Source organism: Malaclemys terrapin, chromosome 1 (genome assembly GCF_027887155.1).
Source record: "Malaclemys terrapin pileata isolate rMalTer1 chromosome 1, rMalTer1.hap1, whole genome shotgun sequence".
Taxonomy (NCBI): Eukaryota; Metazoa; Chordata; order Testudines; family Emydidae; genus Malaclemys; species Malaclemys terrapin.
In genome coordinates this window covers 177262616-177290224 of record NC_071505.1, presented here as the reverse complement: position 1 = coordinate 177290224, position 27609 = coordinate 177262616, and the positions used below count along the sequence as shown (strand labels likewise).

Here is a 27609-nt window from a genome sequence, read left to right as displayed (position 1 = left end):
GTGCTTACCCTGGGTAGCCGCGTGCCAAATGTTGCCGACCCCTGCCTTATTCCAAAACAAAGCTATGATATGAAACCTTGAATCTTTAATACTGCTCAGCTTGAACAATTCTTTTTAAGCTACCCTTCAGGGTTCTTACTCCAACACACATCTGTAATACTTTTGAATGACTAAAGTTGAAAACTTCATGTATTAGTGGAATAATAGTTGTCATTGCTTCATGAAAAAATAAGGGAAACAAAAGTGCTTTTTTCCTTTATTAGGAAAAGTTCAACTTTTACAATACTTTTCCTATACCTTTTTTAGAAGGATTTCTTCCTCCAAATATGATAAGATTAACTGCAATGTCAGGATACTTTATACATATAACATTTCAAAAATAATAGTCATGAATCTTGTGGGTCCATTTTAGTAAAGTGCAAAAATGAGAGATGCTCACTCTCAAATAAAAAAAACAAATAAAAGCGCAATTAAAAAAAACTGTGAACTCAGTCACACAATATTAGTGCCTTTTTTTCTTGATCTTACACTTACGGTATTTTTGGCCGTGTTCTCTTTGTTTTTTTCTGTCATTTTCCATGCTACTGTCACTATCACTAGTTTGCTGCTCTCTTTTTCTTTTACAAGCATTTTCATTAGCCAGATATGATTCACAGTCGCTCAGTTGTGGAGGAACCCACTCAAAAGAGCTTTGCCCAGCTTTAAAATCCTCAACAGGATTCATATAGGGTGGCATGGGAAAAACTGAAGATGGTGGTGGAGTCATCTGATAGTAAGGAAGCTGCTGTTCCATTGGACTGTAAACAGCATACTGCTGTGTTAAAAAATGGCTCATCTGAAAAAACAAAACTCAGTTATTAGGGCTGTCAAACAACTAAAAAAATCACAATTAATTGAGAGATTAAAAAATATCACAGTTTTAACTGCACTGTTAAACAATAGAATACCAATTTAAATTTATTATAAATATTTTGGATATTTTTCTAAATTTTCAAATATATTTATTTAAATTACTACACAGAATATGAAGTATACAGTGTTCAGGTTATATTATTTTTATTACAAATATTTGCACTGTATAAAAGGTTTAAAAAGACCATGCTTTGACTTGTAGATTGCAGTAAGAGGCACACTAACGTTTAGCATATCTGGCACGTAAATACCTTGCAACACTGGCTACAACAATGCCATGTGAATGCCTGGTCTCACTTTTAGGTGACATTGTAAATAAGAAGCAGGCAGCATTATCTCCCATAAATGTAAACAAACTTGTTTCTCTTAGCGATAGGCTGAACAAGAAGTAGGACTGAATGGACTGGTAGGCTCTAACCTTATTTAGGTTTTGAGTGCAGTTATGTAAAATAAATTCTACATTTGTAAGTTGCACTTTCATGATAAAGAGATTACACTATAGTACTTGTATGAGGTGAAATGAAAAATACAATTTCTTTTGTTTCTTTCTTACATTGCAAATTTTGTAATAAAAAATAATAATATAAAGTGAGCACCATACCATTTGTAGTCTGTGTTGTAACTGAAATCAATATATTTGAAAATGTAGAAAAATATCCAAAAATATTTATAATAAATTTAAATTGGTATTCTATTGTTTAACAGTATGATTAAAACTGTGATTAATCGCGCCTATTTTTTAATCTAGTTAATTTGTTTTGTGTTAATCGCTTAAGTTAACTGCGATAAATTGATAGTCCTACATATTAGACTAAGTTCCAACAAGACAAAGCTTAATTTTGCATGCACCACTGCATCTATAATGAAAATGTTAGCACCATTTTACAACTATAAGTTATTACCTTATATAACGCTTTTCCATCTTCAAAGAGCTATAAAAATATTAAGTAATTCTATACCTTTGTAGGATACTTTAATATCTCCATTTTACAGACAGGAAAATTAAAGCAAATGTTAGACTCGATGCGTCAGAGTCTCTACTCTAGATAAGCAGGAACAAGGATGGCAATACAAATTATAAATGTGTGTGTGTGCATGCATATGCTGGGGGAAAGGGCTTGGAGCAGAAAAGTGGTTTTATGTCATCTTTGTGCCTTCCCAAATTCTAACTTTGGCCTTTGACTAAGTTAGGGCATCTCAAGGTATCTCCAGTTTATGCCTGGGGCCGTTGTGGCAGCTGGACTGCAGTCATGTTTCAGCCACACTCTCCTAGCTATACTTTCAGTACACCTCCTGTCTCATCTAGAGAAGCACTATAAGTATTCCCTAGTTTAAAAGATCTACTGTCTTTAATATTGGCAGCCTAATTGGACCACAGGGCAACACAGAATCCAACCCACAATGTTTGCTGCCTAAAGTTGAGCACTAAAATCCATATCCAGGCACCACAATAAGCAACCTTATTTTTCAGAAGAATGGGGCTCCCTCAATTTGAGGGAGCCAATGTCAGAGTAGGATTAAAATTTTGGACTGGTAGCCAGACACTCAAATTCTGATCAGCTTCCATATTAATGTGTTACACAAGCACCATGTCAGAAAACAAAATATCCGATTTTTATACTCCCTGGTATGCTAAGAATTTGTAACTACTATACAGATATACCTCCATTATTTGGACATGGTGACTAGGAATTCAGATAATATACTCTTTAATACATTAATTCTGTTGTCTTTCATTTCACACAAGTCATTTTGCTTTAATGGAAGGAACAACTATTAACCAGATTTGTAACATTTATGCAAACTTACCATCTTTTGAAAGACTGAATATTCCTGAGGTAAACTATTGTTCATTGGAAAAGGAGTAATGGGAAATGGAGGACTGCCATAAGGCTCTTGATTCCTGTGAAAACAAGCATAAATACGTGAAGTTGTCTCTTGTCAAAGATTCCCTTTTTTAAAAAAATCAATTATTTGAATTTTGGGATATCACATGCAGCTGACTGGATGGATGATATGTTAAAAGCTGAATGAACTTCTATTTTAAGAGCTGAAGCTCCATGACAAAATTGTGTCAACTAAAGGAACTAGAAGAGAGGATTCAGCGAAGGCCTGTTCCCGAAGGCCTGTTCCCAAAGTCAACTGAAGTCCATGGAAAGACTTACATAGACTCTAAATGACACTGTATCAAGCCCTGAGAGCTTAATTTCCCTTAATAGTTCTCCCAGAGTTTTAAACAGAAGTGTTGAAGATCTAGGCTGGTTTTCAGGGGTAAGCTCCATTATGATGATTTATGTTTTTGTATTCTTATGGCATTTGTACATGCATACAAACTTGATGGAGTTTTAAAATTATTTCTATTATCACTGACTTTTTTTTCTAAAAAATGTAGTTCTAGAGGTTTTTTTGTAGGAAAAAATGCTCTGAAATAATTTTACAACATTTATACTTTCTTCTGGCAGAAACGAGGCATGTAAAATTCATTCTGTCCGGTCATTTTGGATTGACATAGTATCCATTCTAATCACCCAAATGTTTAAAATAATAGGATCCAGGCCAAACCACACTGGTCTAAAAACCAAGCTTGCTGACCTGTGACTAGGCAGAGGTAACATGGTCCCCAACAGCTTGACCAGCTAGCAGGGATGGAGTCAAAATACACTACAACTGTTTGTATATGTGGTATGTACACACTGATCTCAGATTCTAGTATGGGTTACAACTTTTAAAATAAAAGATGTTTCACACCAAAAGACCTCCACCCCCAATATAATACAGTAGAACCTCAGAGTTAACAAACACCTCAGAATGGAGGCTGTTTGTAATTTTGAAATGTTCATAACTCAGAACAAAACATTATGGTTGTTCTTTCAAAAGTTTACAACTGAACATTGACTTAATACAGCTTTGAAACTTTACTATGGAGAAGAAAGATGGGGCTTTCCCTTTTTTTTAGTAGTTTACGTTTAACACTGTACTGTACTTTTTTGGGGGTTTTTTTGGTCTCCGCTGCTGCCTGATTGTGTACTTTCGATTCCAAATGAGGTGTGTGGTTGACTGGTCAGTTCATAACTCTGGTATTCGTAACTCTGAGGTTCTACTGTAGAACCATTAGGGCAGAGGGACAGCTCAGTGGTTTGAGCATTGGCCTGCTAAACCCAGGATTGTGAGCGCAATCCTTGAGGGGGCCATTTAGGGATTTGGGGCAAAAATCTGTCCGGGGATTGGTCCTGCTTTGAGCAGGGGGTTGGACTAGATGACCTCCTGAGGTCCCTTCCAACCCTGATATTCTATGATTCATTCTGGGTTTGGCACATAATCAGAGAGACTGAGAATTCCATGTACCATCAAACTCAGGCACAGCAACATAAACTGTATGTGTGGGGCCAAAAATAATATACCATGACCATCATTTTACAGGGTGAAATTTACTATATTAGGTATTTGTTTCCTTGAAATACTTGTAAAAGGATCCTTGGTATTAAAGTGTCTCTTGCTTTACTTCTATAAAGGCCTAATGCTGTTTCCACGTACCACAATGTAAATAGGCTTGAGCCCGCAGTACTTTAAAAATACATGTGGTGGGGGTTTTTTTTGGTGAAAGCTATTTCAACTCCTTTTTCTCCTCACCCATTGATTGCATTATCCCATTAGGCAGATTTCAATTAAGTATTAAATTAAATTTAAAATAATGTAATATCTTGAACACCTTGCAATATTTTCACAAATGTTCTCCATTACCTATACGTTGGTGAATATATGTCAACCCAGTTCTCAAAACCTTGGCTAGGGCTGTTTAACTCTGGTGAGTGGGAACTCCCTGTAAACAAAATAAAAATGGTAACATTTATTCTGTTTTATATGAAGACTATTACCTTAACTTGTTAAAAATAAAGAAACAGTCCTAAATCAGTTGTGGGAGACATAAAGTTGGTTTTTTTTTTTATAGCAAAGCACTTGTAGATGTAAGACACCATTCTACAGCAGATTAAAATTCCAGAGCCTGATTGTGATCACATGAAAACATTTGCTGAACGTTCATGTGGCTCCACTTATTACAGTGGAGTTACTTCTGATTTAACAGTGGTATAACTGAAAGCAGAACCTGGCCCACTTTGTTGTAGAAGGTATTTCCTTAACTCGTGGGTAAGTTTCAAAAGTGGCTAAGAGACTCAGGAGCCTAAGTCCCTTTTCAAAAGAGACATAGGCACTTAGAAGCCTAAATCACAGGGCACGTCTTCACTACCCGCCGGATCGACGGGTAGCAATCGGTCTACTGGGGATCGACTTATCGCGTCTAATGAAGACGCGATAAAATTGATCCCTGATCACTCTGCCGTCGACTCCGGAAATCCACTGTGGCAAGAGGCAGCAGCGGAGTTGACGGCGGCGCGGCAGCGGTCGACTTGCCGCTGTCCTCACAGCCAGGTAAGTCGACCTAAAATACGCAACTTCAGCTACGCTATTCAAGTAGCTGAAGTTGCGTATCTTAGGTCGACCCCCCGCTGTAGTGTAGACCTAGCCTTATTGAAAATCAATGGGACTTAACCTCCTAAAACACTCAAGCACTTTTGGAAAATGTTACCCTATGCCAATAGAACAGACTAGAAATCCTATAGCTTATATTTAGTACACAACACAAATTATTACCATAGTATATTTACATAATCCCACAATGTTTAAATAATATTAAGGATTTGACTTAAAAGGAGACTTTCAACAATTAAGAATCCTTTTTTCTTCTCTTCACTTTTTGTAAATACTCTTAGTAGCTTGAAAATTAGATTTCTCTAACTAGTATTCCGCTTTCTTTTTGCCAATTGTTTATTTTCTCTTTCCTGTGCTCTTTCTGAGGCTAAACAAATATTTTTGTTTAATTTACAGTCAACTTCACCACAGCTTTCAGAATAGTTTAACTGTAGTACTAAAGAGCCTGGACACTGTGCTCTTAAAGTGGACTGTGTTGGATGTTTCTTTTTGGTGACTCACTCAGAAAATGACTCAGTGACAGATTTTGAGTTTTCTAGAAAGAAATATAGCATATGGAGGACATTCTCTGAGACAAATTTTCATGGATTGATTAATTTTGGAAGTAAACTGCTGGAAAGTGTTCATCTTAAAAAAGGTACAATCTGAAATGCCATTCTTAATTCATCATTGGGATAGTTCTCTGACTGAGACTCGAGGGACATGGAGACCAAATCCTGACCTCACTGAAGTCAATGGCAAACTTCATTGGGACCAATCCAAGTTTACCCATGCACCGATGAAAAAATATGGGAAGAGGGTAGGAAGGAGAAATCACACCTAGTACATCTAGTACAGTACTTCAGCACATTTTTGTTGTTGTTTAATCTGGCAGGCCATTACTGAGATATAAAGATAATTAATAATACATTATAATTGTATATCACATATATAAATGGTTATATTTTACTGTGATATTAAAGGAAAATTATCATTTTCTATTTTTGAAAGCACTTACCTATCTATCTTAGTGCATTCTCTCTTCAGATTATTAAATTTGACCATTTGAATGTCAAGTTTATTTTCTATCATTTATGACAGACTGACTTTCCATTCACAGTTAATTGTATCCGACAGAATTAAGTAATAAATGATTTTACTGTGTACAATACCTTTATATTTTAGATTCTGTATTAATAAATGGCTAGCAGAGACTGCATCTACATTAGCAAACTTTATCGCTGTAACACACCAATGGTAAGGAGCAGTGTAGGCTGTAGTGTCAACAGGATGCCCAAGTTAATACTGCAATGTTTGGGTTGCAAACACTGCAGGGAAATTCTTATTTGTTTTGTAATTGTTTGAACTGAAATTATTTTCATATATGTTAGTGGAATCTACTAGTCACAAGTTTATAAAAGTTTGGGTTTTATTTTCTTAAATTGGGTTCAAATTTTAATTCTGTGTTTGACAGTACCCTTTTAACCACATATTTTCCATTTAAAAAAAAAAAAAGTAAAAACAAGCATATGCTAGCAGTCCACACATCCCTTTTCTGCCTCAGAAAAAAAACTTGGCAAGCAAACATGTGATAAAATATTCTACTGTAAACATTCTCAGCCAAGTTCTACTTTCAGTTACACTGGTGTAAATTCAGAGTGACTCTACTGTCTCCAAATTTACATTGGTGTGATCAGAATTTTTTGCCATCTTGTTGTCGTCACTGTATTCTCTCTGATACCTTACAAGTTATGTTCTGAATCCCCTGGCCTTCCTTTCTTATTAAACTTAAAAACACAAATATTTGATCTTGCTATATGAATATGGACAAAGTATTTCTTCCTAAGAGAACAGATTGTGCTTTGTTCACTTGTGACCCACCTCTCAAAAAGACTACAGTAAATCACGAATTTGCATGTCACACAGCTGCTAAATCCATTCTACAATGACAGAGCAGAGCCAGAATTTCACATTGAAGGAAAACTAAAGTTGCTAATTCAATAGTTTTGGAATTACTAAACCTACCAAATCGATACTGTACTTTAATTGGTCTTCCATATAAACGGATTCCATTCAGCAAAGCTATAGCATAAGGCACTGATTCTGTGTGCTTAAAGCAGACAAATCCAAAAGACTTGGGTTTTCCTTCTTTGTCCTTACATATGGTCACATTGGTTAATGGTCCAGCCTGCAAGAAACTTAAATTATTTTCTCATAAATCCTTAGCAGAGAATAGCTTTTCATTCTGTTTTGAATGTTTATTTCATTCATGAATATTTAGCAATGGTCAGACCTACACAAAATGCAAGCATGTGATATTTAAGATTCCCTACATCATTTTGACTATGCACGTCATTCTTTACTGACTGAATCCATATAGCTCCAGACCTGGGGCTCTTGCAAGTAAAAGTCAGCTGTGCATGTGTTTGAAGGTAACAAAACATCTAATTAATGTGTGGTTATCATTGGTCCTGATCACCCCACTCACACTTTTTCTCTTTATCTTTTTAAATTATACATTATTTGTGGCAGAAACTGTCTTATGTCTGAACACCAGCTAGCACAATCCTGATAGGAACCTTTGGGTGCTGCTAGTGCAATTCAAATAGTGAGTAATACCAGCTACATATAACTAGGTCTCCATCTATGTTGCAGCTTGCATAAGTTCAGGTAACAAGTAGCATTATTCAGTTTTGATCAGCTACTTAAAAAAAAACTGTGGTAGGAATAGCAAACTTGGGCAGGTAGCGCCACTGTTATCTGTAATTGAAACAATACAAAAAAACAATCAAATCAGTTTTCACTCAAACATTGCCCACCTGTCATTACAAATATGTAACACAGAAAAACAAGGGGCACTGACAACCATTAGGGATAAATTGTAGCTTATATTAAGCATTAGGCCCACATGTCTCCACAGAGAAGGGATCCATCTCTGTGCCACTTGAACCATTTCAGTACTGGGTAAGCATTTTTTTTTAGAAGAACCAAGTTCAAAGTGATCATGCTTCAAGAAATGCTGATTCCTGAATTTCAAATAAGTAGTAGTTTTCATAATACGGCATCCAAGACAATCAGCCTTCAGTGCAAAAGAGAAGAATGAACTAGTATTTTAGTCACTGAATCAGCATTTCCTCCTGAGATATGCTCCACTTCTAAAATGTTGATTTGGCAGAGTGAGAGGAAATAGGAAGAGGAGCCCTCCTACCACAGGCCAGGAATGCTTAAGAGTGGTCATACTATAGTTGGCTCATTTGTAGGGGGAACAAGTATGTCACCCCATTGCTGTCTTGGGTTGGTCAAATTGCTGTTCAGTTCACTAAGTGGGGTCATGAAGCAACTAACTAGATGTTCAAATTACTGTTGTACAGCTATTGGACTTTTGGTCTTAAATGAGTGGCTTACTTATTGGAAGTAATGATGATGAAATGAAGTTTCAGGTAAGAGCCAAAAAAACCCTCAAAAATCATGTACTACTTTAGGCCAGGTAGCATTCTGTATGCTTGGCTTTTCAGCAATTGTACACCTGTTCTTCCTGCACAAACTGCCAGAGGCTTATATTTTCAAGTATATGCTAAATGGAGAACACTAGAGCACAAAGGAAAATAAAATCAATCTTAGGTTTTCTGTATTTCTACTTAATGTCATACTCAGGATTTTAGATGATCATTAGCAAAAAGCAAAATCAGAATTTGTCTGTCTAGGGAACTGATCCTTTTGATTCATGGTGCTGAGCTGACAGTTATGTTACCCACTCCATATTATCACACTGAAGACATTAAGAATCCTCATTAAGGACATTAGGGATTCTTGATTAATGTAATCTGATTGCAATGCACTGTTGCCAGCTATCTATGAATTGGGACTAGATTAAATAAGATGACTGCACACACTTCTTCTGAAAATAAAGTTTAAAAATGATTTTTTTCAGAAAAAAATGGAGAATACAAAAGATGAAGGTAAATATGAAGGAACAAAAATAATGTACCATATTTTTTTCTAATTCTATTGCAACAGAATGCTGATCGAGATAGGCAGAAGATTCAGCCCAGGCTATCCTGTGCAGGGAGTCTTCAGAAAGGTGATCTTGCATCTTCAAACATCTTGAAGTATTGTTTTTTAAAGGAAGGCACATTTCAAAGTAATGGCAACTCAGCCACCAACTTTTGCAATTCTGCTTTATTTTTTCCAGAGTTGTTCGAATCTTGAAGCAATTTTTTTTCCTAATCTGCAAGTTTCCTACAAGTATCCAGTCTGCTGCTCAGGATTTGTCTAATGCAGATTATCTGGTTCTTCAAGAACTAGTAGTAACAAACCATGTGCTCTGATGATCAATCTTTTATACGTAGATCTTCCTGTTTATAAATAAAAAATAATTTTGTGCTGAGCAAAGTTACATAAATGAATAGTTATAAAAATGAAAAGAGAATAAATTTTATAACTGTTTTTTCTATTTAATGTGGTAAGAGAAAACACTATGATACAGGAAAACAGGTTTAGGAACTAAAGCCTTACGAGTGTTTTTGGACTATGAGGTGCTACCATACTGAATTCTACAGTCTCCATGAGAGAGGGGAGGAGGACAGCACGGCAGTGGAACACATCCAGCCACAATAAAAATAAGAGTAAAGGAGCATGTATGGGGGAAGAGAGAAGGAGAATAAGGAAAAAGAAAAGACTTGCTTGGACTCTTGAGGAGGTGTATGACAGAAGCTACGGCTAAATAGATATACATTGTTAGCCAGGATCAGATGACCAGGGTAGCTCATGCACAAGATTCATTTCTGGGTGAAGGATTTCATGTTGGGAGTGTAATCCTATTTTTATCCCACTGGGAGAGCATGATGGACTGTCTCACTAGGGATCATGAGTAGTACAACATGGTTTAAACGTAGGAAGCGACAACAGAACGGCTGCTAAGGGGAGATGAGATGGATGCTTTTTTTCACCTCTATCTCTGGAAAAAGCTAATTCAAGGATTATGAAGTGGCAGAGACAATAACAAAGGGTCGAACCTCCTAAAATAAGAAAAAGTCTAGGCTGTGATGCTTTTTTCTATAATTGGCCTGTTTATTGTCAGTGAGGGGAACCCTGATGCCAGTGAATTTCTGATGTGAACACTATACACATGCACACACATGTGCGTGCGCTCACACACACACAGATAGCACAGAAACTGATCCCTACCTCAACATTTAAAAGGTAACTGGCAGGGATTTAGTGCATTTGCATACACAAGCACCGAAAACATTTGAGAGAAAAAATTTAGGCAACATGTTTTTCACTGTGAATGGATCACATGCCTCTCCTCCCTGTACTAGTTCCTACAGATCGGGGTAACCTAAGTATGTCCAAGGACCCAGAAGCAAGCAAAGGACTATTGTTACCAACTCCTACAAATTCAGTGTGTCTTGCAATAGTAGTTCTTCTTAATGTCCCAGTTTCTGAAGTCAGGTGATTACATGAGAATCTTAGCTTTCTCGTAACTTTTTCTGGTTTTGTACCTTTCTAACCTTTTCTGGTACAGAGAAATGCTGGAAAACATGACCCAAATGATTCAAAACCCAGAAAGCAAATAAAGAAACAAAAAGTTTATTGAAGTCCCATGATTTGGGGGCCAGATTTACAATTTTTGAATGTTGGAAGCTGAGAATACCAGTATAGACAACGGGACAGAGTGGCCACCTTCCTCATGGACACGAGGCAGAGAGCTAAGGGAGCCAGCACCCTCAGCCCCAGCTTCGGGGCTAGAACAGGAGGACACGGACCCTGTACGGGGGGAGTGACTTCTTCAACCTGCTCCGTTGGATGCAGGTGGGAGCCCTGCAACACCACACAACACAAGGGCAGCTCCTGTACTGACTGCAGCCCCCTCCCCCAAACCCCCTCTCCAAGCCCCATCACAGAGACACCCCAACCTGCCCCACCCAGGGGCCCTTCCGGTCCACCAAGACCCCCCTCACCTCCCACCTCCCAGGATAGGCCCCGCTCCTGGGCCAGGCCCCCACATTGCACCTGCCTCGCTCCTACCAGGCCCCGCCCCCACACTCCACAGACCACCTGCCTCATCCAGACTCCACCCCCGCCCCCAGGCCATGTGCCCGCATTCCAAGTCCCACCCCTCATTCTACCTCTTTGACCCCACCCCCTTCCCAGGCCCCGCCCCCAGCTGCCCACTCATTCCACTTGCCCGCCCCTTGCTAGGCCACGCCCCCGGCCGGCACCTGCAGGAAGAGCTCGTAGAGAATCTCCTCCCGCACGCGGCTCTCCAGGTTCCCTACGAACAGGGTCCGGTCCGACTCCCCCGCCCGCCCCGGTGCGGACATGGCGGCCCAGCAGGGCGTCAGTCAGTCAGCGCCAGCGCTCCATCAGCGCCGGCACGGGGCGGGGGGAAGAGGGAGTGAACACGCACGACCGTCCGTAAAGCACCGGCCACCCGTCTCAGCAGCGCGACAGACAGGCGGGGTGCTTTACTGAGGTTGCTAGGAGACGAGTTCCGCGCCCTGTGGCATCCAGAAGGCTGCGTTTTCGGGCTCGGCGGCCCTAGCAACCCTCATGCGGGCAGCGCGCGAGGGGGCGGAGCTTCGCTCTTTCCAACCCCGCCTCCTGATGGGGAGGGCTGTGAGACAATGGAAACGGGAACCACCGTCACAGCCTCTCTCCCCCTGCGCCGCCTCTAGGCCAACCGCCCCGCCCGCCAGTCGCACGTACAACGGCTCCCGGCCCCGCCCAGCGCAGGGACGTCTGACGTCACCGGGCAGCCGCGGTAGCCGGGCGCCGACCCCCCCGCTGGCCGTGACGTGCGCGGACAGACCCCGATCCGCCGCAGCGCTCAGCGCCTGTGCAAAGGCCCCGGCCCCGGAGTCTGACCCTGGGCCGGGCGCTCCCCGCCCCGCTGCGGTGCGCAGTCCCCGCTAGGCTTGTGCTGGAGTCGCCAGGAATTAAAGATGATGTGGTGTGTTATATCCCAGGAATACATGCAACCAAAACCGGCTATCGTCTCTGGGCCACAGGCAGCCTGAGACCCCTCCCCTCGTCCTGCTGCAGAAGTGGTGGCACCTGTGGGGAAATCACAGGCTTAGCTTCACTAGATGAAGCAAGTGGTGCCCAGGGACTTGTTACTTTTGAATACGCTTGTCATCAAGTTGCATTAGTTGTCTTTTACTTGGTGGCCTTAGTACTGCAGCCCTGTGTGAGCACCCCCTGAAAATGAAAAAAATAAAGTCAGTTTGTGTTCCACTTGCCATCATGTGGCTCAACTAGATATTACAGTTGTTGTCATAGGGTTGGTAATTGCAGATATTGAGAGGAGCCCCATTCTTCCAGTCCATACATGAAATCATATTAATGATCTCAGTCAGCAATATAATAACAAAGCATTATAATACAATTCTAAAGAAGAAAAGTGTTTGATTTGAGATTTCTGTGTTTACAGGTCTGTCTCATCTTATGCTGGGGTTACGTTCCGGGGTCAGCGCGTAAAGTGAAAACCATGTATAGTCAAAATTACATTGAGTGTAATGGTGTTTGGAATTGCCCACCCTACAGTCACAGTATTTAAATAGTTTTTTTTTTTTTTTTTTGCCAACCGTGTAAAGCTGAATTCGCGCATGTTAAATGCACATAAGATGCGTCAGACCTGTAATTAAATTTGAAATATTGCAAGTGGTACCTAAAAAGAAGAACAGGAGTACTTGTGGCACCTTAGAGACTAACAAATTTATTAGAGCATATGCATCCGAAGAAGTGGGCTGTAGTCCACGAAAGCTTATGCTCTAATAAATTTGTTAGTCTCTAAGGTGCCACAAGTACTCCTGTTCTTCTTTTTGCGGATACAGACTAACACGGCTGTTACTCTGAAACAAGTGGTACCTAGTAAGTGTCATGAGATCAGTGGTATAGCTGAAGTTGGCATGATGGTTGCATTCGAACTGTCTATTTTAGGATATACAGATATTGCTTAAATCAAATAAATATGTACATTTACCTTTATGTTGCTTCAGTGTTGTTTAGGGTTACCATTCGTCCGGATTTACCCGGACATGTCCTCCTTTTGTGTGCTAAAAATAGCGTCCGGGGGGAATTTGTAAAGCACTCACAATGTCCGGGATTAGCAGAGCGAGCGGCTGGGAGGGCTGCAGGGAAGTCCCGGGCTGGACTCAGGAGCAGCTGTAGAGGAGCCGGATCCGCCCTGCATTCTGAGCAGGCAGCTCCCTTGCAGCCCAGTCCAGCAGCACTGTGCAGGGCCAGACCGGGTTTTGTTGTGCAGGGCCAGACCGGGTTTTGTTGTGCTGGGGAGCTCAGCCACGTGTCCGGCTCGGCTGCACAGAGCCCAACACTCTGTTCTGAGCAGCAGGGTAAGGGGGGCAGGAGAAGGGACAGGGAGGTTCTGGAGGGGGCAGTCAAGAAACGGGGGGGGCTTTTTGGGGGGAGTGGAGAAAGTTTTGGGCAGTCAGGGTACAGGTAGGGGGTAGGGTCCTGGGGGGCAGTTGGGGGGGGGTCTTAGGAGGGGGCAGTTAGGGGACAAGGAACAGGGAGTCTTAGGTAGGGGGTGGGGTTCTGGAGGGCAGTTAGGAGCAGGGGTCCCAGGAGGGGGCAGTCAGGGGACAAGGAGCGGGGGGGGTGTTTGGGAGTTCTGGGGGGGGCTGTCAGGTGGCAGGGGTGGGGAGATGGATCGGAGCAGTCAGGGGACAGGGAGCAGAGGGGTTTAGATGGGTTGGGAGTTCTGGGGAGGGGGTGGGGAGTGGTTGGATGGGGCGTGGGAGTCCCAGGGGTCTGTCTGGGGGTGGGGGTGTGGATAAGGGTTGGGGCAGTCAGGGGACAAGAGGCAGGGAGGCTTAGATAGGGAGTGGAGTCCTGGGGGGCAGTTAGGGGCAGGGGTCCCAGGAGGGGGCAGTCAGGGGACAAGGAACGGGGGGAGGGTTGGGGGTTCTGGGGGGGCGGGAAGTGGGAGGGGCAGGGGCGGGGCTAGGGCGGGGCTCCTCCCGTCCTCTTTTTTTCTTGCTGAAATATGGTAACCCTAGTGTTGTTTAACAAAATAGCACATTTCCTGAAATGATCTAAGTGATAAAAAATCTTACTCTGATAGTTTTATAAGTACTTCTGCTTTGCCCTGTTTATTAATGGTTAAAATACCCAAATATTCAGTGGTTCTGAGAAGCAGGGGGTTTGGCTTAGCTTTGAAATTTGCACTAGTGTTTTTCACTGATGCCTAGTTTATATGCTAGCAAGGTGCACTAGCTTGAGTCTTCTTGAGGGTCTTGATCCAAGTACACCTCTACCCTGATATAACGCTGTCCTCGGAAGCCAAAAAATCTTACCACGTTATAGGTGAAACTGCGTTATATCAAACTTGCTTTGATCCGCCGGAGTGCGCAGCCCCGCCCCCCCAGAGCACTGCTTTACCGTGTTATATTGGGTCGCATTATATCGGGGTAGAGGTGAACTTTGAAAGTCAATGTGAGTTTGTGACAGAATGTATTCACACCCTACACACTTTTGTAATCTTTGTACAAAGCATGCCTTGAAAACTCATAACTTGCTGATCAGTATAGTCCTGATAAAATACTTGGCGATATAGTATATGAAATTATAAGATTACATTGTATGGTGTTATTAACACATGTTCCAAACTGAGGTTAGCAGATAGGTCTCTCTCAAAGGAATGTGTGCTTTGCTTAGTTTGCATTTAAGCAATAATCAGAGTAATGAAGTAGGAAGCAAAACAAAGGAAGTTCAAAAAGAAAAGCAGCAGGGATCATCCTTCAGTATGGACACTGTCTCCTGAAACTCAGCTGGCAATGTTTTTCAAGAGGGGGACTGAAACTATAAAAAAGAGGGACAAACACCGCAGGGCATCCCACTGTTCTCTGTCTCTGTGCCCATCAATTTACAGCACCTGAAGAGACGAAGGAAACAGCCGTTGGATGGGGGTGGGAGAGCAGAATGGTCCTGACCTAGGAAGTTTGGTCAGTAAGACTGCTGAAAACATGTGATGAGAAAACTTTGCTTTGAATTTAACATAGTTTGTTAATCTAGGTACAAGTAGCATTTTATCTTTATTTTTCTTGTAAACATTTCTAACTTTTATGCCTCGTTATTTGTACTTATTTAAAATCTCTCTCTTTGTAGTTAATAAACTTGTTGTGTTTTACTTAATCCAGTGTGTTTAAATTGGAATTCTGATAAATTCCATTTGGGGAGGCAAGTTGTGTGCATATTATTCCTTTTAAAGAATAGTGGATCTAATATAGCTTGTATTGTCCAGGACAGGGCTGGGCAATACAGGGCATACATTTCTGGGGTAAATCTAAGACTGAGGGTGTATTGGGGTCACCCTGCAATATAACTAAAGCTGATGAGAGCTAGAGTGTAACCCAGATATGTCTGGCAGGTTGCAGTATTCAGGGTGTAGCTCGCACGTTGGAGGCTATGAGCAACCTAGATGGAAGCCACTTCAGGAAGACAGTGTAAGGCACACAAGTTGCAGGGCACAGGTGACACAGCTGCTCATTAGCCTGGATTGTACCTTGGTATGTCCTAGAGCAGGGATTGAAAGGCGACACGCGAGCTGATTTTTAGTGGCACTCTGCTGCCAGCCGGCGTCCTGGCCGCCGACCCTGCTCAGCCCTGCTGCCTGCCTGGATGAACGGAACCCCAGGCCAGCAGCGGGCTAAGCGGGGCCGACGGCCTGGACCCCGGCTGGCAGGAACCGGCGATGGAACCCCAGACCGGCAGCGGGCTGAGTGGCTCAACCTGCTGCCGGTCTGGGGTTCCGCCCGTCATCCTCCTGCCAGCCGGGGTCCCTGCCACCGGCCCCACTCAGCTGCTGGCCTGGGATACCAGCCGCCGGCCCTGCTCACCTCGCTGTCAGTCTGGGGTTCCAGCCACCGGCTCCCTACCAGCTGGGTGTCCGGGCTTCCAACCCTGCTCAGCCCACTGTCAGCCTGAGGTACTGACATCCAGCCCAGGGCTTTGCTCCTAACCTGGGCCTGGCGCTCTGCTCCTGGCCTGGGCCCAATGCTCTGCAGCTGCCCCGAGCTGTGGCCCACTGGCCCCAGCCTGGAGCAGTGAGGGATGCAGATGGGCAAGAGGGGGTGTAGCTCAGCACCCTCATCTTAAAAATTGTTCCAGGCCACTGGGATATTTTAAAGTCCTGGTTTGCTGCTTATATCAGACCACATCTGCATTTGACCTTGTGCGTGCCCTCTGTCACCATTTTTTTTTCCACTGAGAGTTGAGGGGAACATTTGACAAAATGGCAGCTTCTAAGACAGCAAAGTTAGATGTCCGTTCTTTTCAGCCTTCTTGGACAAACACATTTGGATTTATTCAAAAGAAGGACCGTGCTGTTTGTGAAGCAGACAAGCCTGAATCGATCAAAAAGGCAGTAGCAGGATATGAGAAGCAAAGCAGTGTTTTTAAAAGCTTAAGTGTGAGTAAAAATCAAGCTACAGAAGGAAGTTACAAGATTGCACAGTGCATTGTGAAAAACAGAAAGCCATTTACAGATGGGGAATATATAAAAGAAGTTTTTCTCAGCAGTTCAGAGATTTTGTTCAATGATTTGCCAAATAAAGATACGATCATATCTAGAATAAAAGAACTGCCTGTCTCTGCCAGAACAGTTGAGAGCTCCGTAAGCGAAATGGCAAAAAAAAAAAAAAAAAAAAAAAAATTAAGGAAAAGCAGACAACTGCATTAAAAGACACAGCAGTGTTTAGCGTTGCAGTGGATGAGTGTGTGGATATAAATGATGTTCCACTTTTGGCAGTTGTTGGAAGATATTGTGCTTCCGATGAAATCAAAGAGGAACTTTGTTGCCTAAAACCCCTGTATGACACAACAAAGAGGGAAGATATAGTAGAAAGTTTTGTAAACCATTTTGAGGAATGAGGAGTTGACATCAGAAAAATATTTTGTGTGACAACGGATGGTGCTCCTGCCATGGTCGGAAAACAGAAAGGATTTGTAAAGTTACTTGAAGATCAAATTGGCCGCCCTACAGTGAAATTTCACTGTATCATCCATCAAGAAAACATGTGTGCTAAAATTTCTAATTCAGAGCTTAATAATGTTAGGCCCAAAAACCGAAAAACATGTTTATCTCGGCTTCTGCTTGTTATCCCAGTAAAGATGCTTATCTCAGTTCTCACTGTCGTTTCCCATGCATGAAGCTGCACGTATACAGGATGTATAGAAGATATATGGCAAAGGGGAGGGGGTTGGACGGACCCTGGGAAAGGAATGTGAAGGACGGGAAGCTAAACAGATGTATCCTGATTACTACTAGAACTGAATTTAAACAATGCATAGGTTAGCAGAATTTAGACACGGTAAGTTGTTTGTCTCTCTGTATAAAAGAAGCCCAGTTGTGCTTGTAAGGTGTGTTCCTCCCTCTGGCATGAGTCGAGGGGGACACCCGCTCAGCTGACTGATCAATAAAGAACTTGAAGCCGTCTTCTCGACTCCCGTGCCTCCTTGGGGTAATTGGGCAGCTCCAGGGGGAAACGAGCCCATTTGGCTAACAAATGGCGACTCCGCCGGGACTTCTCTCCCTGTAGAGGGCACTGACCGACGGCCGAGGGCGATTCCGAGGAGTGGCCACCTCGAGCTGTTGCTTTGCTCGGGCCTCGGATCGTCACAATCGGCTGGGGCGGCTGCGTCCTCTCTAAAGAGAACTCTGAAGGACACGGAAGCAAGACGGCTTCAGAAGGAGGGGAAGTCTGACTGCCGGACGCGGCCACTTCGGGCGGTAAGTGCGTTTACCTCCTGGGTTTGAGGAATAACGCCCCCGAGGTGTGGGTTGGACAGTGGAAATCCCCTAGGCAGCCTGTATACAGGAAGGTATGTTAACATTATTGTAGCTTTGTAAATGTCTTGTTGTTGTGTTTTTGGTTAAAGGGTAATCAAATAACGGCCAATGAGTAACGTAACTAACTCCACAAGTCCATGGGCCATTTTTAACAATTATTGGGACTTGGAGCAACCTCAGGGATTACTCTTGTTTGTGGGGGGGGGTAATCTTGTTTCTCCTCTTAATGGTGTGTTGGAAACCGAGATTGTAACTGATTAAAGGATCTGTGTGAAAGATGAATGAGTGCTGCTGACAGGTCTGAGGCTTAAGCTGACTTCAGCCGCCCCAAGACTCCTGCAAGGGGAAACCCGATGACCAGGATATCTTGATTGCAAGGGGGGTCAGCCGAACCTCGTGACCCAGCGGATATCTGAGTTAGAACTAGATCTATACCTCTTCCCCCTCTTGATATCTCTGTCTCGGAAAACTCTGGGTAAAGCATAATGGGGCCGGACAAAGCACCTTCTCCTGGACATCCCTGGGATGTATGCTGCATAACTGGAAGGCGTTTAGATGCCAGGCTAATTATGGAATTGTATTATGTAAAGACAAGCTTGTAAAATTCTGTACTCTTGAATGGATGACATTTGGGGTGGAATGGCCCGAGGGCGGGACGCTCAAACCAGGGGTTGTACAAGCAGTACATAGCATTGTGATCTGGGATGGGCATTGGGACCAATATCCCTATATAGATATTTGGCAGGACCTTGTGGCCAATCATCCCCCATGGTTGCAAAAATGTAGATCACAAACTATTAAAACCTTAATGGCCCGTGCCCCTGTTAGGAAACCCTGTTTCCCTGTTAAGAAATCTTGTCTGCGGGCTGTGATTCCCTCTGCCCCTGATCCTATGCCCTCTCCCCCTTTGTATCCCGGCCTCCTGGCTCCGGTATCCTCAATTGAAATCCCCACCCCCTCCTCTGAGGATAATGGCTCAACTGAAAGGGGTGAGCCAAGCGACCAGGACTTTTCCAAACGGGAGCCCCCTCCGATCTCTCTAAGCTCCCCGGTGTCTAACCACACCAGGAGCAAGGGTGGCCCGGTATTCCAAGGGCCCCTACAACAGAATTATTTGTGTCCACTGCAGGAAACTGTAGCCCCTGAGGGTAATCTCACTATGGTATATGTTCCCTTTACCACTAGTGATCCATATAATTGGAAGCAACAGAAGCCCCCGTTCTCGGAAGAAAGGGGCCCGTGTTTTAGCCATGGCCCAAAGGAAAGGATATGAAGAAAGGGGGGACAAAGTTAAGGGACGGCCAGGGCCACCGGGGTAGGGGCGGGGCCCCCGCCTGGGTCGAAATCAGTGCGCTATCTGTAGGAAAGAGGGGCACTGGAAGAATGAATGCCCCCGGTGACAGGCCATGGGAAAGGAACGTAAAGATAAAACCCCGTCCCTTCCCATCCTCTACAACAGTACAGGATGTTCAGGGGAGGAGTCTTCCCCATAGGGGGGGGGGTCGGGGAACCCAGCGGCCCCTCCTGACAGCACAAGCTGCCAGCCTGGATCCCACAGTAAAAATTAAAGTGGAGGGCCGCCCAATTGAAGCCCTTATTGATACTGGGGCCACTCTTAGTTTGCTCCCCCTTAATAAGGCTCCCCGAGATAGAGCTCGGGGACGTGCCATAGTCCAGGGGATAGAGGGACAAACTATAGCTTTGGAAAAAACTTTGCCTCTCCTAGTAAAAATAGGGGACCGTCAAATTTCCCATCAGTTTGTTTGCAGTTCCTCCTGCCCCATAGCGCTGCTCGGACGAGATATCCTCACTAAATTACAGGCGGAGATCTCATTCGATAACGGGACAATGGAAGTCAGAATCCCTAAGCAACAAGCCTCTAATTACCAGATGGCTCTCATAAATGCTAGAGATCACTCCCTGGAAGCCAGCTGCTGGGAGGGGGGTGTAAATCCCAAGGTCTGGGCGGAGGAAGGAGGCGTGGCGCGAGCCAGGAATGCTACACCAGTGCATATTTCCCTTAAGGAGGGAAGCAGCCCAGTCTGAATTCGACAATACCCCCTTAAGCTAACCACTCGGATCGGGTTAAAACCCCTGATTCAAAAGTTTTTGCAGTGCAGGTGGTTAAAGGAAGACACGTCCCCATACAATACTCCAATAATGGGGGTGCCTAAGCCTAATGGGCAGTATCGGTTGGTCCAGGACCTAAGACAAATTAACAAGTTAATAGCAGAGACTGTTTGCCTTTGAATGGGAGGATCCGGACACCCATTACAGGGCTCAATACCTTTGGACCGTTGTCCCACAAGGACTCACCTGTGCACCAGAGATTTTTGGCAGCCAGCTAAAAAGGGACCTGGCCCCATTCCTGGCTAACCATCCTGCATGTAACATAGTTCAGTACTGCGATGATCTGCTCTTAAATACTGAAACAGAGACAGTCTGCAAGGAGCAAACTGTAGAGCTCCTCAATCCCCTTGGGGTACAGGGATATAAAGTATCAAAGGAAAAAGCTCAGTTGGTTAAGCAGCAGGTCACCTTCCTTGGATACCACCTCTGCCAAGGAAGTCGCAGTTTGGGCAAAGAAAGAATCCAGGTTATACTTAACAGCCCTCAGCCCCGGAACCCCCGAGAACTAAGGGCATTTCTGGGACTGACTGGCTTCTGTCGACTCTGGATCCCTGACTATGGGGGAAAAGCCAGACCACTATATGAGTCTTTGACTAAAGAAGGTCTGCTCCACTGGAAATGGACCGGGGAAATGGAAAAAGCATTTCGAGAGCTTAAAGAAGGCTTGGTTCAGCCTCCTGCTCTAGCCCTCCCAGATTCCCGGAAGCCATTCACCCTATACGTTCATGAAAGAGGAGGAGTGGCAGCTGGAGTCCTGTGCCAAAGGTCAGGACCAACCTGGCGACCCATTGGATACTATTCGAAGGTCTTGGACCCTGTCGCCAAGGGGTGGCCTGCCTGCTTATGGGCCGTTGCAGCAACCGCTATCCTTGTACAGGAGGCTGAAAAGTTTACCCTGGGGGGGACACTGAGGTTGTGGTTCCCCACGGGATGCCTCAAATACTGGGGACAGGCGCTGGGGAAAAGCATCTAAATCCCAGTCAACATACCAGATATGAGGTAGGGCCCTTGCTAGCCCCTAACTTAACCTCTAGGACAGTTAGCTCCCTCAACCTAGCTACCCTATTGCCTGACCCTTGGGTTTCCTATGAGACCAGCCCCACTCATGACTGTATTGAAGTCTTGCAGCAGGTGTCCCAGGCACTCGGTATACAATGGAAGTTGCATACACCCTGGAGGCCGCAAAGCTCGGGACAGGTGGAAAGAATGAATAGAACTCTCAAGGATACCCTCACTAAACTATGCACAGAGTCTAGTTTAAAGTGGCTTGATGCGTTACCACTCGCCCTTACCCGCATTCAAAGGGCCCCACGTAAGGGTCTTAAGCTTTCACCATTATCCCGGGGTTCCGGGAGGATGTAAACTGGGAAATGGGGAAGGACTCCTTATGGAAACAGGTCTCTGGGTTGCAATCTGTTTTGTTACAGCTGCATTGACGCAGTGCCTTTTCAGGCCCTTCCCTTGGACCAGCCCATGTACCCGTTCCAGATCGGTGATCAGGTCCTCGTCAAGAAGTGGAAGCGTGACCCCCTAACACCACGGTGGGACGGCCCGCACACTGTCTCGCTCATCAGCCAAGCTGCAGTCAAAGTTCTTGGGAGTGACAAATGGGCACACCATACACAGGTAAAGTGGTTTCTGAACCCTAACCCGGAGACTGAACTAGCGGAAGAGGACACCAGCCCTCTGCCCGCCCCGGCTCCGGATGCCCGGGGTGGCACAGGTGAAGACTCCACCTGGGAGTATCAGTACTTAGACGGACTAAAGGGACTGTTTAGAAAAAAATAATGAAATTATTGTTAATATTTTTGTTTATGTGCTTCCACCACTATTATGGTTGGGAAAATAGGTTTTTACAGCTAGGGGGGAGACAATAGCAAAATCCATTAACCTCAGTAACTGTTGGGTATGCGGAGGCCCAGAGGAATTAAATGAATGGCCTTGGGTAGCCCAGCCGGTACAGCCCAAATGGTGGCTCAGCAATTTGAGTATAGTCCACGATGGAACGGGGGTTTGGACTGAGGATAGTAGCCCCTGGCAACTGTATTCTTCTGGAAAGGGTATTCTCTGCCTTAATTGGACAAGGCGGGAGGGAGTGTACTTGGGAGAAAGCAAGTATGATTGGACTCTATCCCCAGGGTTTGATTGCTGGGACCCTTATTGTCATCTGTATGACTGTTCTAAATATCAGGGGCAATGGAACCAGACCCATGTGAGGCTCACCAATAATAGTTGGGTGAAATGCTCCAAACAATACTACCCTACGGCCGAAGGTTGCAGGGCGGTAGGACAGGATGGGTTCTTTGACGCCCTATTCACGAGTTGCCAGGTAGACAATACCACTAGCAAGGACCACGGGGTACGGTGGTTTCAAATGGGCATGGCAGAATCAGAATGGAACTCGAGTATGGGGTTTTAAACAATTCTGGTCTAGCACCAATCAGCCAAAATGGGGCTGCGATTGTGTCTGGAAAGCAGGAGCTGGGGCATGGAGATGTGATTATTGCAGTTCAGCTGATGGAATGGTGGGGGGACCTTTAGGGCCAGGTAATCCTTTATATTTTGACCATCTAGAGGACGATGAGAATGAGGAAACCTGGGATGGCCCCTTTGCTAATGGAACCTGGGCTCTAAAGGGCCATTATTGGATCTGCGGGTCCTATGCCTACTGAAGATTGCCTCCAAATTGGTCTGGGATATGTTATGTTGGATATATAAGACCCTTGTTCTTTCTATTACCCCAGATGCAGGGAAATAAATTGGGAATTAAGGTTTAATTAGAGAAAGGCGGTTCGTGGATTCCACCCTGACCGCCGGAAGCTCCCAAACATGGGGGGCTCAGGAGTGGCCCCCTGAGAGAATTATAAAACATTATGGTCCAGCTACATGGAATCCTAATGAGTGGATCTCAGGGGCAAGGAAGCCCATTTACAACTTGAATCGGATAATTAGGCTGCAAGCCATCTTAGAAATAATAACTAATCAGACGGCTGCAGCTCTTGATCTTTTGGCCGATCAGTCCACTCAGATGAGGAATGTGCTCTACCAGCACCATCTAGTTCTTGATTATTTGCTGGCAGAAGAAGGGGGAATTTGTGCAAAATTAAACGAATCTAATTGCTGTTTACAAATAGATGATAATGGAAAGGCGGTAAAACAGCTAACAAAAGAAATGAGGAAGCTAGCCCATGTCCTGGACCAAACATGGGGCGGGTGGAATATGGACTGGTTCACGTCCTGGTTACCGCAACTGGGATGGCTCCGAGAAGGCCTTCTTCTCTTTGTACTCTTTATTACAACCCTATTAACCCTAGCTTGCTTAGCTCCCTGTGTAGTTGCATTAGTCCGACGAATGGCTAATCAAATTATACACCAACAAATGATGGCCCTATACCAGCCGGTGAAGGCTGAGGATTGGGGGCCATAAGGCTCTCAAAATGCTTTTTAGGGGGGGAATCTTGTTAGGCCCAAAAACCGAAAAACATGTTTATCTCGGCTTCTGCTTGTTATCCCAGTAAAGATGCTTATCTCAGTTCTCACTGTCGTTTCCCATGCATGAAGCTGCACGTATACAGGATGTATAGAAGATATATGGCAAAGGGGAGGGGGTTGGACGGACCCTGGGAAAGGAATGTGAAGGACGGGAAGCTAAACAGATGTATCCTGATTACTACTAGAACTGAATTTAAACAATGCATAGGTTAGCAGAATTTAGACACGGTAAGTTGTTTGTCTCTCTGTATAAAAGAAGCCCAGTTGTGCTTGTAAGGTGTGTTCCTCCCTCTGGCATGAGTCGAGGGGGACACCCGCTCAGCTGACTGATCAATAAAGAACTTGAAGCCGTCTTCTCGACTCCCGTGCCTCCTTGGGGTAATTGGGCAGCTCCAGGGGGAAACGAGCCCATTTGGCTAACAATAATGTGACGAATACAGTGGTGTGAATTGTGAATTTCCTTGTTGCTTGCTCTGCTTTGACTCACAGACAGTTTCAAGTACTGCTAGAAGAGATGGACAGTGCTTATAACGACATTCCACATCACAGCAACATTCGGTGGCTAAGTCGTGGCAAGGTTATGGTGAGCTTTGTAAACTGTTTTGATGCAATCAAGGCCTTTTTGTCGGAAAAAGGACAAAACTACCCCAAACTGGATGATGATAAATGGCTGTGTAAGCTCATGTTTCTAACTGACATCACCACTCACCTAAACAAACTCAACCTCTGACTCCAGGGTGCAGGGCAAACGGTTCTGAATCTTTATGAAGCCTGGAAGGCATTTGTTGTAAAACTAGCAGTTTTTTCTCGGGGTATTCAAACTTCTACTTTCTGCTACTTCCAACACATAAAAGAGCTACCAACACGTTGCACTGTCAGTGTCGATGAGATTGGAATGTACATGCAAGAACTGGAATCAGAATTTTCTGTCAGATTTCAAGATTTCCAGCAATTTGGCCCAATGCTTTCTTTTCTAATTAAACCTGAAAAGTTCAACGAAAGCGACTTGGATTTGTCTGTATTTCAGTGGATGGGTGTTGAAGATTTCGAAATGCAGCTCATTCAGTTAAAGCTCAGAATTGTGGACATCAAAGTTTGTAGATCTGTGGAATGCACTTGAAGCTACCGAGAGAGATCATGGATGTTCCTGCCAGTGAAATTTAACTCTTTGAAGAAAATTGCGTTTGCAATGCTTTCAGCGTTTGGATCCACATACCTGTGTGAACAAGTATTTTCACACATGAAATCTGTCCTCTTCCCTCTCGGAGCCGGTTAACAACTGATCACTCAGAAGCCTCTGTGCAGCTCAAAGTATCCGAATACGTGCCAGACATTGGAAAACTCAGCAAAGAAAAGCAAGGGCAAGCATCACACTAAACTGATAAGTTCTGCATTTTAATTTAATTTTAAATTAAGCTTCTTAAACATTTTAAAAACCTTATTTACTTTACATACAACAATAGTTTAGTTATATAATATAGTCTTAAAGAAAGAGACCTTCTAAAATGTTAAAATGTATTACTGGCACACGAAACCTTAAATTACAGTGAATAAATGAAGACTTGGTACACCACTTCTGAAAGGTTGCCGACCCTTGTCCTATAGTCTTTCCAATGACTAAGGTAGGCTTTAGATCAATCCTATAATGCATAATTCCTGCTGGCTCCCTAGACAAGAGATTGCAGATTACTTCTGAAAGCGCATGTCCTACATGATGGTATGTAATGCTACTATTACATTAAGTGTTTCTTGTAAATGTCGTGCATTTCTACTAAGCTGTTTAGTAAGTTTTTTGAGCATATATTTATTTCACCATTATTTATATGACAAAATATTGGAATATAAAGGAGAATCAACTGGAATGAAGTGATCGGAGAATATCAGTCTTTGCAGATAGCAATTTTTGCAGAACCTAATGCTTCAAAAGATTGAATGTGTAAATACATCATGTGGTTTAACAGAATTGTAATTATATTATCATCTTACTTGTCAATAATTTGAAACATACTTAAAATAACCTATTTGCACCAAACAAAGGTTAAGGATGGGGAAGGAATGGAAAAAATAATAGCTGAGACACAGTAATGGATTATAGTGGTTATGTGAGTTCATATGTAGACCTGTCAGAAATAAAGGACTCCAGTAAAAAAGATTCAGTCTCTACATTGTTAGAAATTTGAGGTTATTTTCAAAACTTTCTGTATCATGTCCATGTATGTAATCTAGGATATGAACATCCACAGGTAGATGCACATTGCATAGAACAAGATGCATATTTTAAAAACTGGTGTGAATATGTGCACACATCAACCTGACTTTCGGTGCCATGCAAAAATAGATGGAGAATGAGTGAAGCTACAACAAGTAGTCAAACATTTTCAGTTTTGAAAACAACTTTTGTGGGAAGCTCCTGTTAGTCTTGTTCATATTTAGACTAATGAAATAAAGGTTTGATTCTGCAAAACTTTCCTCATGTGAATAGTCCTATTACTCCATCCCCCTCTCCACTTTACCACCAGCAGAGCTCAAAGTAAAAATGTAATGCAGCCTTAAAGGAGCCCACAGGGGCAGTTACCAGCTGTAGAAATGTGGACAGCATAGCTCTGTTGGAGTCACCCTTTGAAGAGTGGAGGTAGTCTGTGATAAGTTGTACAATCCCCACACTGGGAAAGGAAGGGGTAAGGAGCAGCTCTGGGCCCAGAAATCCCGGCCCACCCACACTGCTGGGCATGCTCACAATGGAAGAGGAGGTCAAAAGGGAGCAGCCCAGCTCAGTCTTGGCGTACTGAACAGGAGAGGAGTTGTGTGGTACAAGCTTCTGCCGAAAAGCTGAGGCCCCACGTGGCCAGGACTAGGTCCCAGTGCCAAGCTACCACAGGCCCTTCGACCCCAGAGGACTGCAATGACAAGCCTCAACAAAGGGTGGGAAACCCTCCAGACCATGCCCAGGGAGGACTTCAAGGGGAGCTCAGAAATTACCCAGTGGCACCAGCAAAGGAACTGATACCAGGGTAGGAATTAGCCCAGGGAGCAGGCGCCCACTCCCTAGGCCGCATACTTTGACATATTGTTTCATTGGGCCCTGGGTTGGAATCCGGTGGAGCAGGGAGGACCTCAGTTTTCCTACCCCGTCTACTGACTCATCATCGGGCAACATGGCTGCAAGCAGTTACTGACTCTCACCGTTGGGCAACACTGTCCAGAGTATCTCCACTAGGTGGTACTGCCAGCCTGGGACTCAAAACACCTTCTGACAATCCAGGAACACAAAGCCAGCTTCTGGTCTCTCGCTAGTCCATGAGGAATTGGTCTCATATATTGTTCTGGAAAGAACATCATGAAACCACATCTCCTACCCAAAGGAACAATTGTGAAGGAATCTTTGCAAGGAAAACATCACTCAGATTTGTTAGCCTTTTTCTACTCCTGTGGGTTTTCCAACAGGGAAGTGTAAAGGGGTAATAATTGACTAAGTTTCACAACACCTCTGTGAAGATGTAGGTATTGTTCTATTTTACATCTGGGGAAACTGGCACACATTGAAGTTAAGTGATATGCCTGACTCTCAGTAACACAGCAAACCAGTGACTGAATCAGAAATACAAGTCAAGAGTTCTGACTACCAGTTCTGTCTTCTATAAAATATTCCCCACTCTCTCTGTGGGTTAAGATTAGAGGGAGAATCCTTAAGAAAATCACAAGGTCAAATCAATCCCTAGGAATACAATGGCTTTCTTTCTAGTCCTTACAGCGGAATGATTTTATAGCCAAAATGTGTTTTTGCTGTAAGTTGC

The 27609-nt window shown here is 43.8% G+C and overlaps 1 protein-coding gene across 1 annotated transcript; it reads right to left on the bottom strand.

Annotated features, from left to right (window-relative positions):
- Positions 1-243: 243 nt before the first annotated feature.
- RBM11 (RNA binding motif protein 11) lies at positions 244-12024 on the bottom strand. The gene is made up of 5 exons (XM_054047199.1): positions 11604-12024; positions 7405-7567; positions 4654-4732; positions 2722-2815; positions 244-835 (listed from the first exon to the last, which is right to left on the bottom strand). Exons 1-5 carry the CDS (start codon positions 11703-11705, stop codon positions 503-505), a joined length of 771 nt encoding a protein of 256 aa, XP_053903174.1. The 5' UTR covers positions 11706-12024; the 3' UTR covers positions 244-502.
- Between the last annotated feature and the right edge of the window lie 15585 nt (positions 12025-27609).

Bases quoted from the DNA above. Each gene is read 5' to 3' on its own strand.
- RBM11 (XM_054047199.1), bottom strand. From the start codon at position 11,705: ATGTCCGCACCGGGGCGGGCGGGGGAGTCGGACCGGACCCTGTTCGTA. The intron at 4,733-7,404 runs GTAGGTTTAGTA...TTTTGTTTACAG, and splicing joins TAAAGTACAGTATCGATTTG to GGAGTTCCCACTCACCAGAG. The intron at 836-2,721 runs GTAAGTTTGCAT...TTGTTTTTTCAG, and splicing joins ATTCAGTCTTTCAAAAGATG to ATGAGCCATTTTTTAACACA.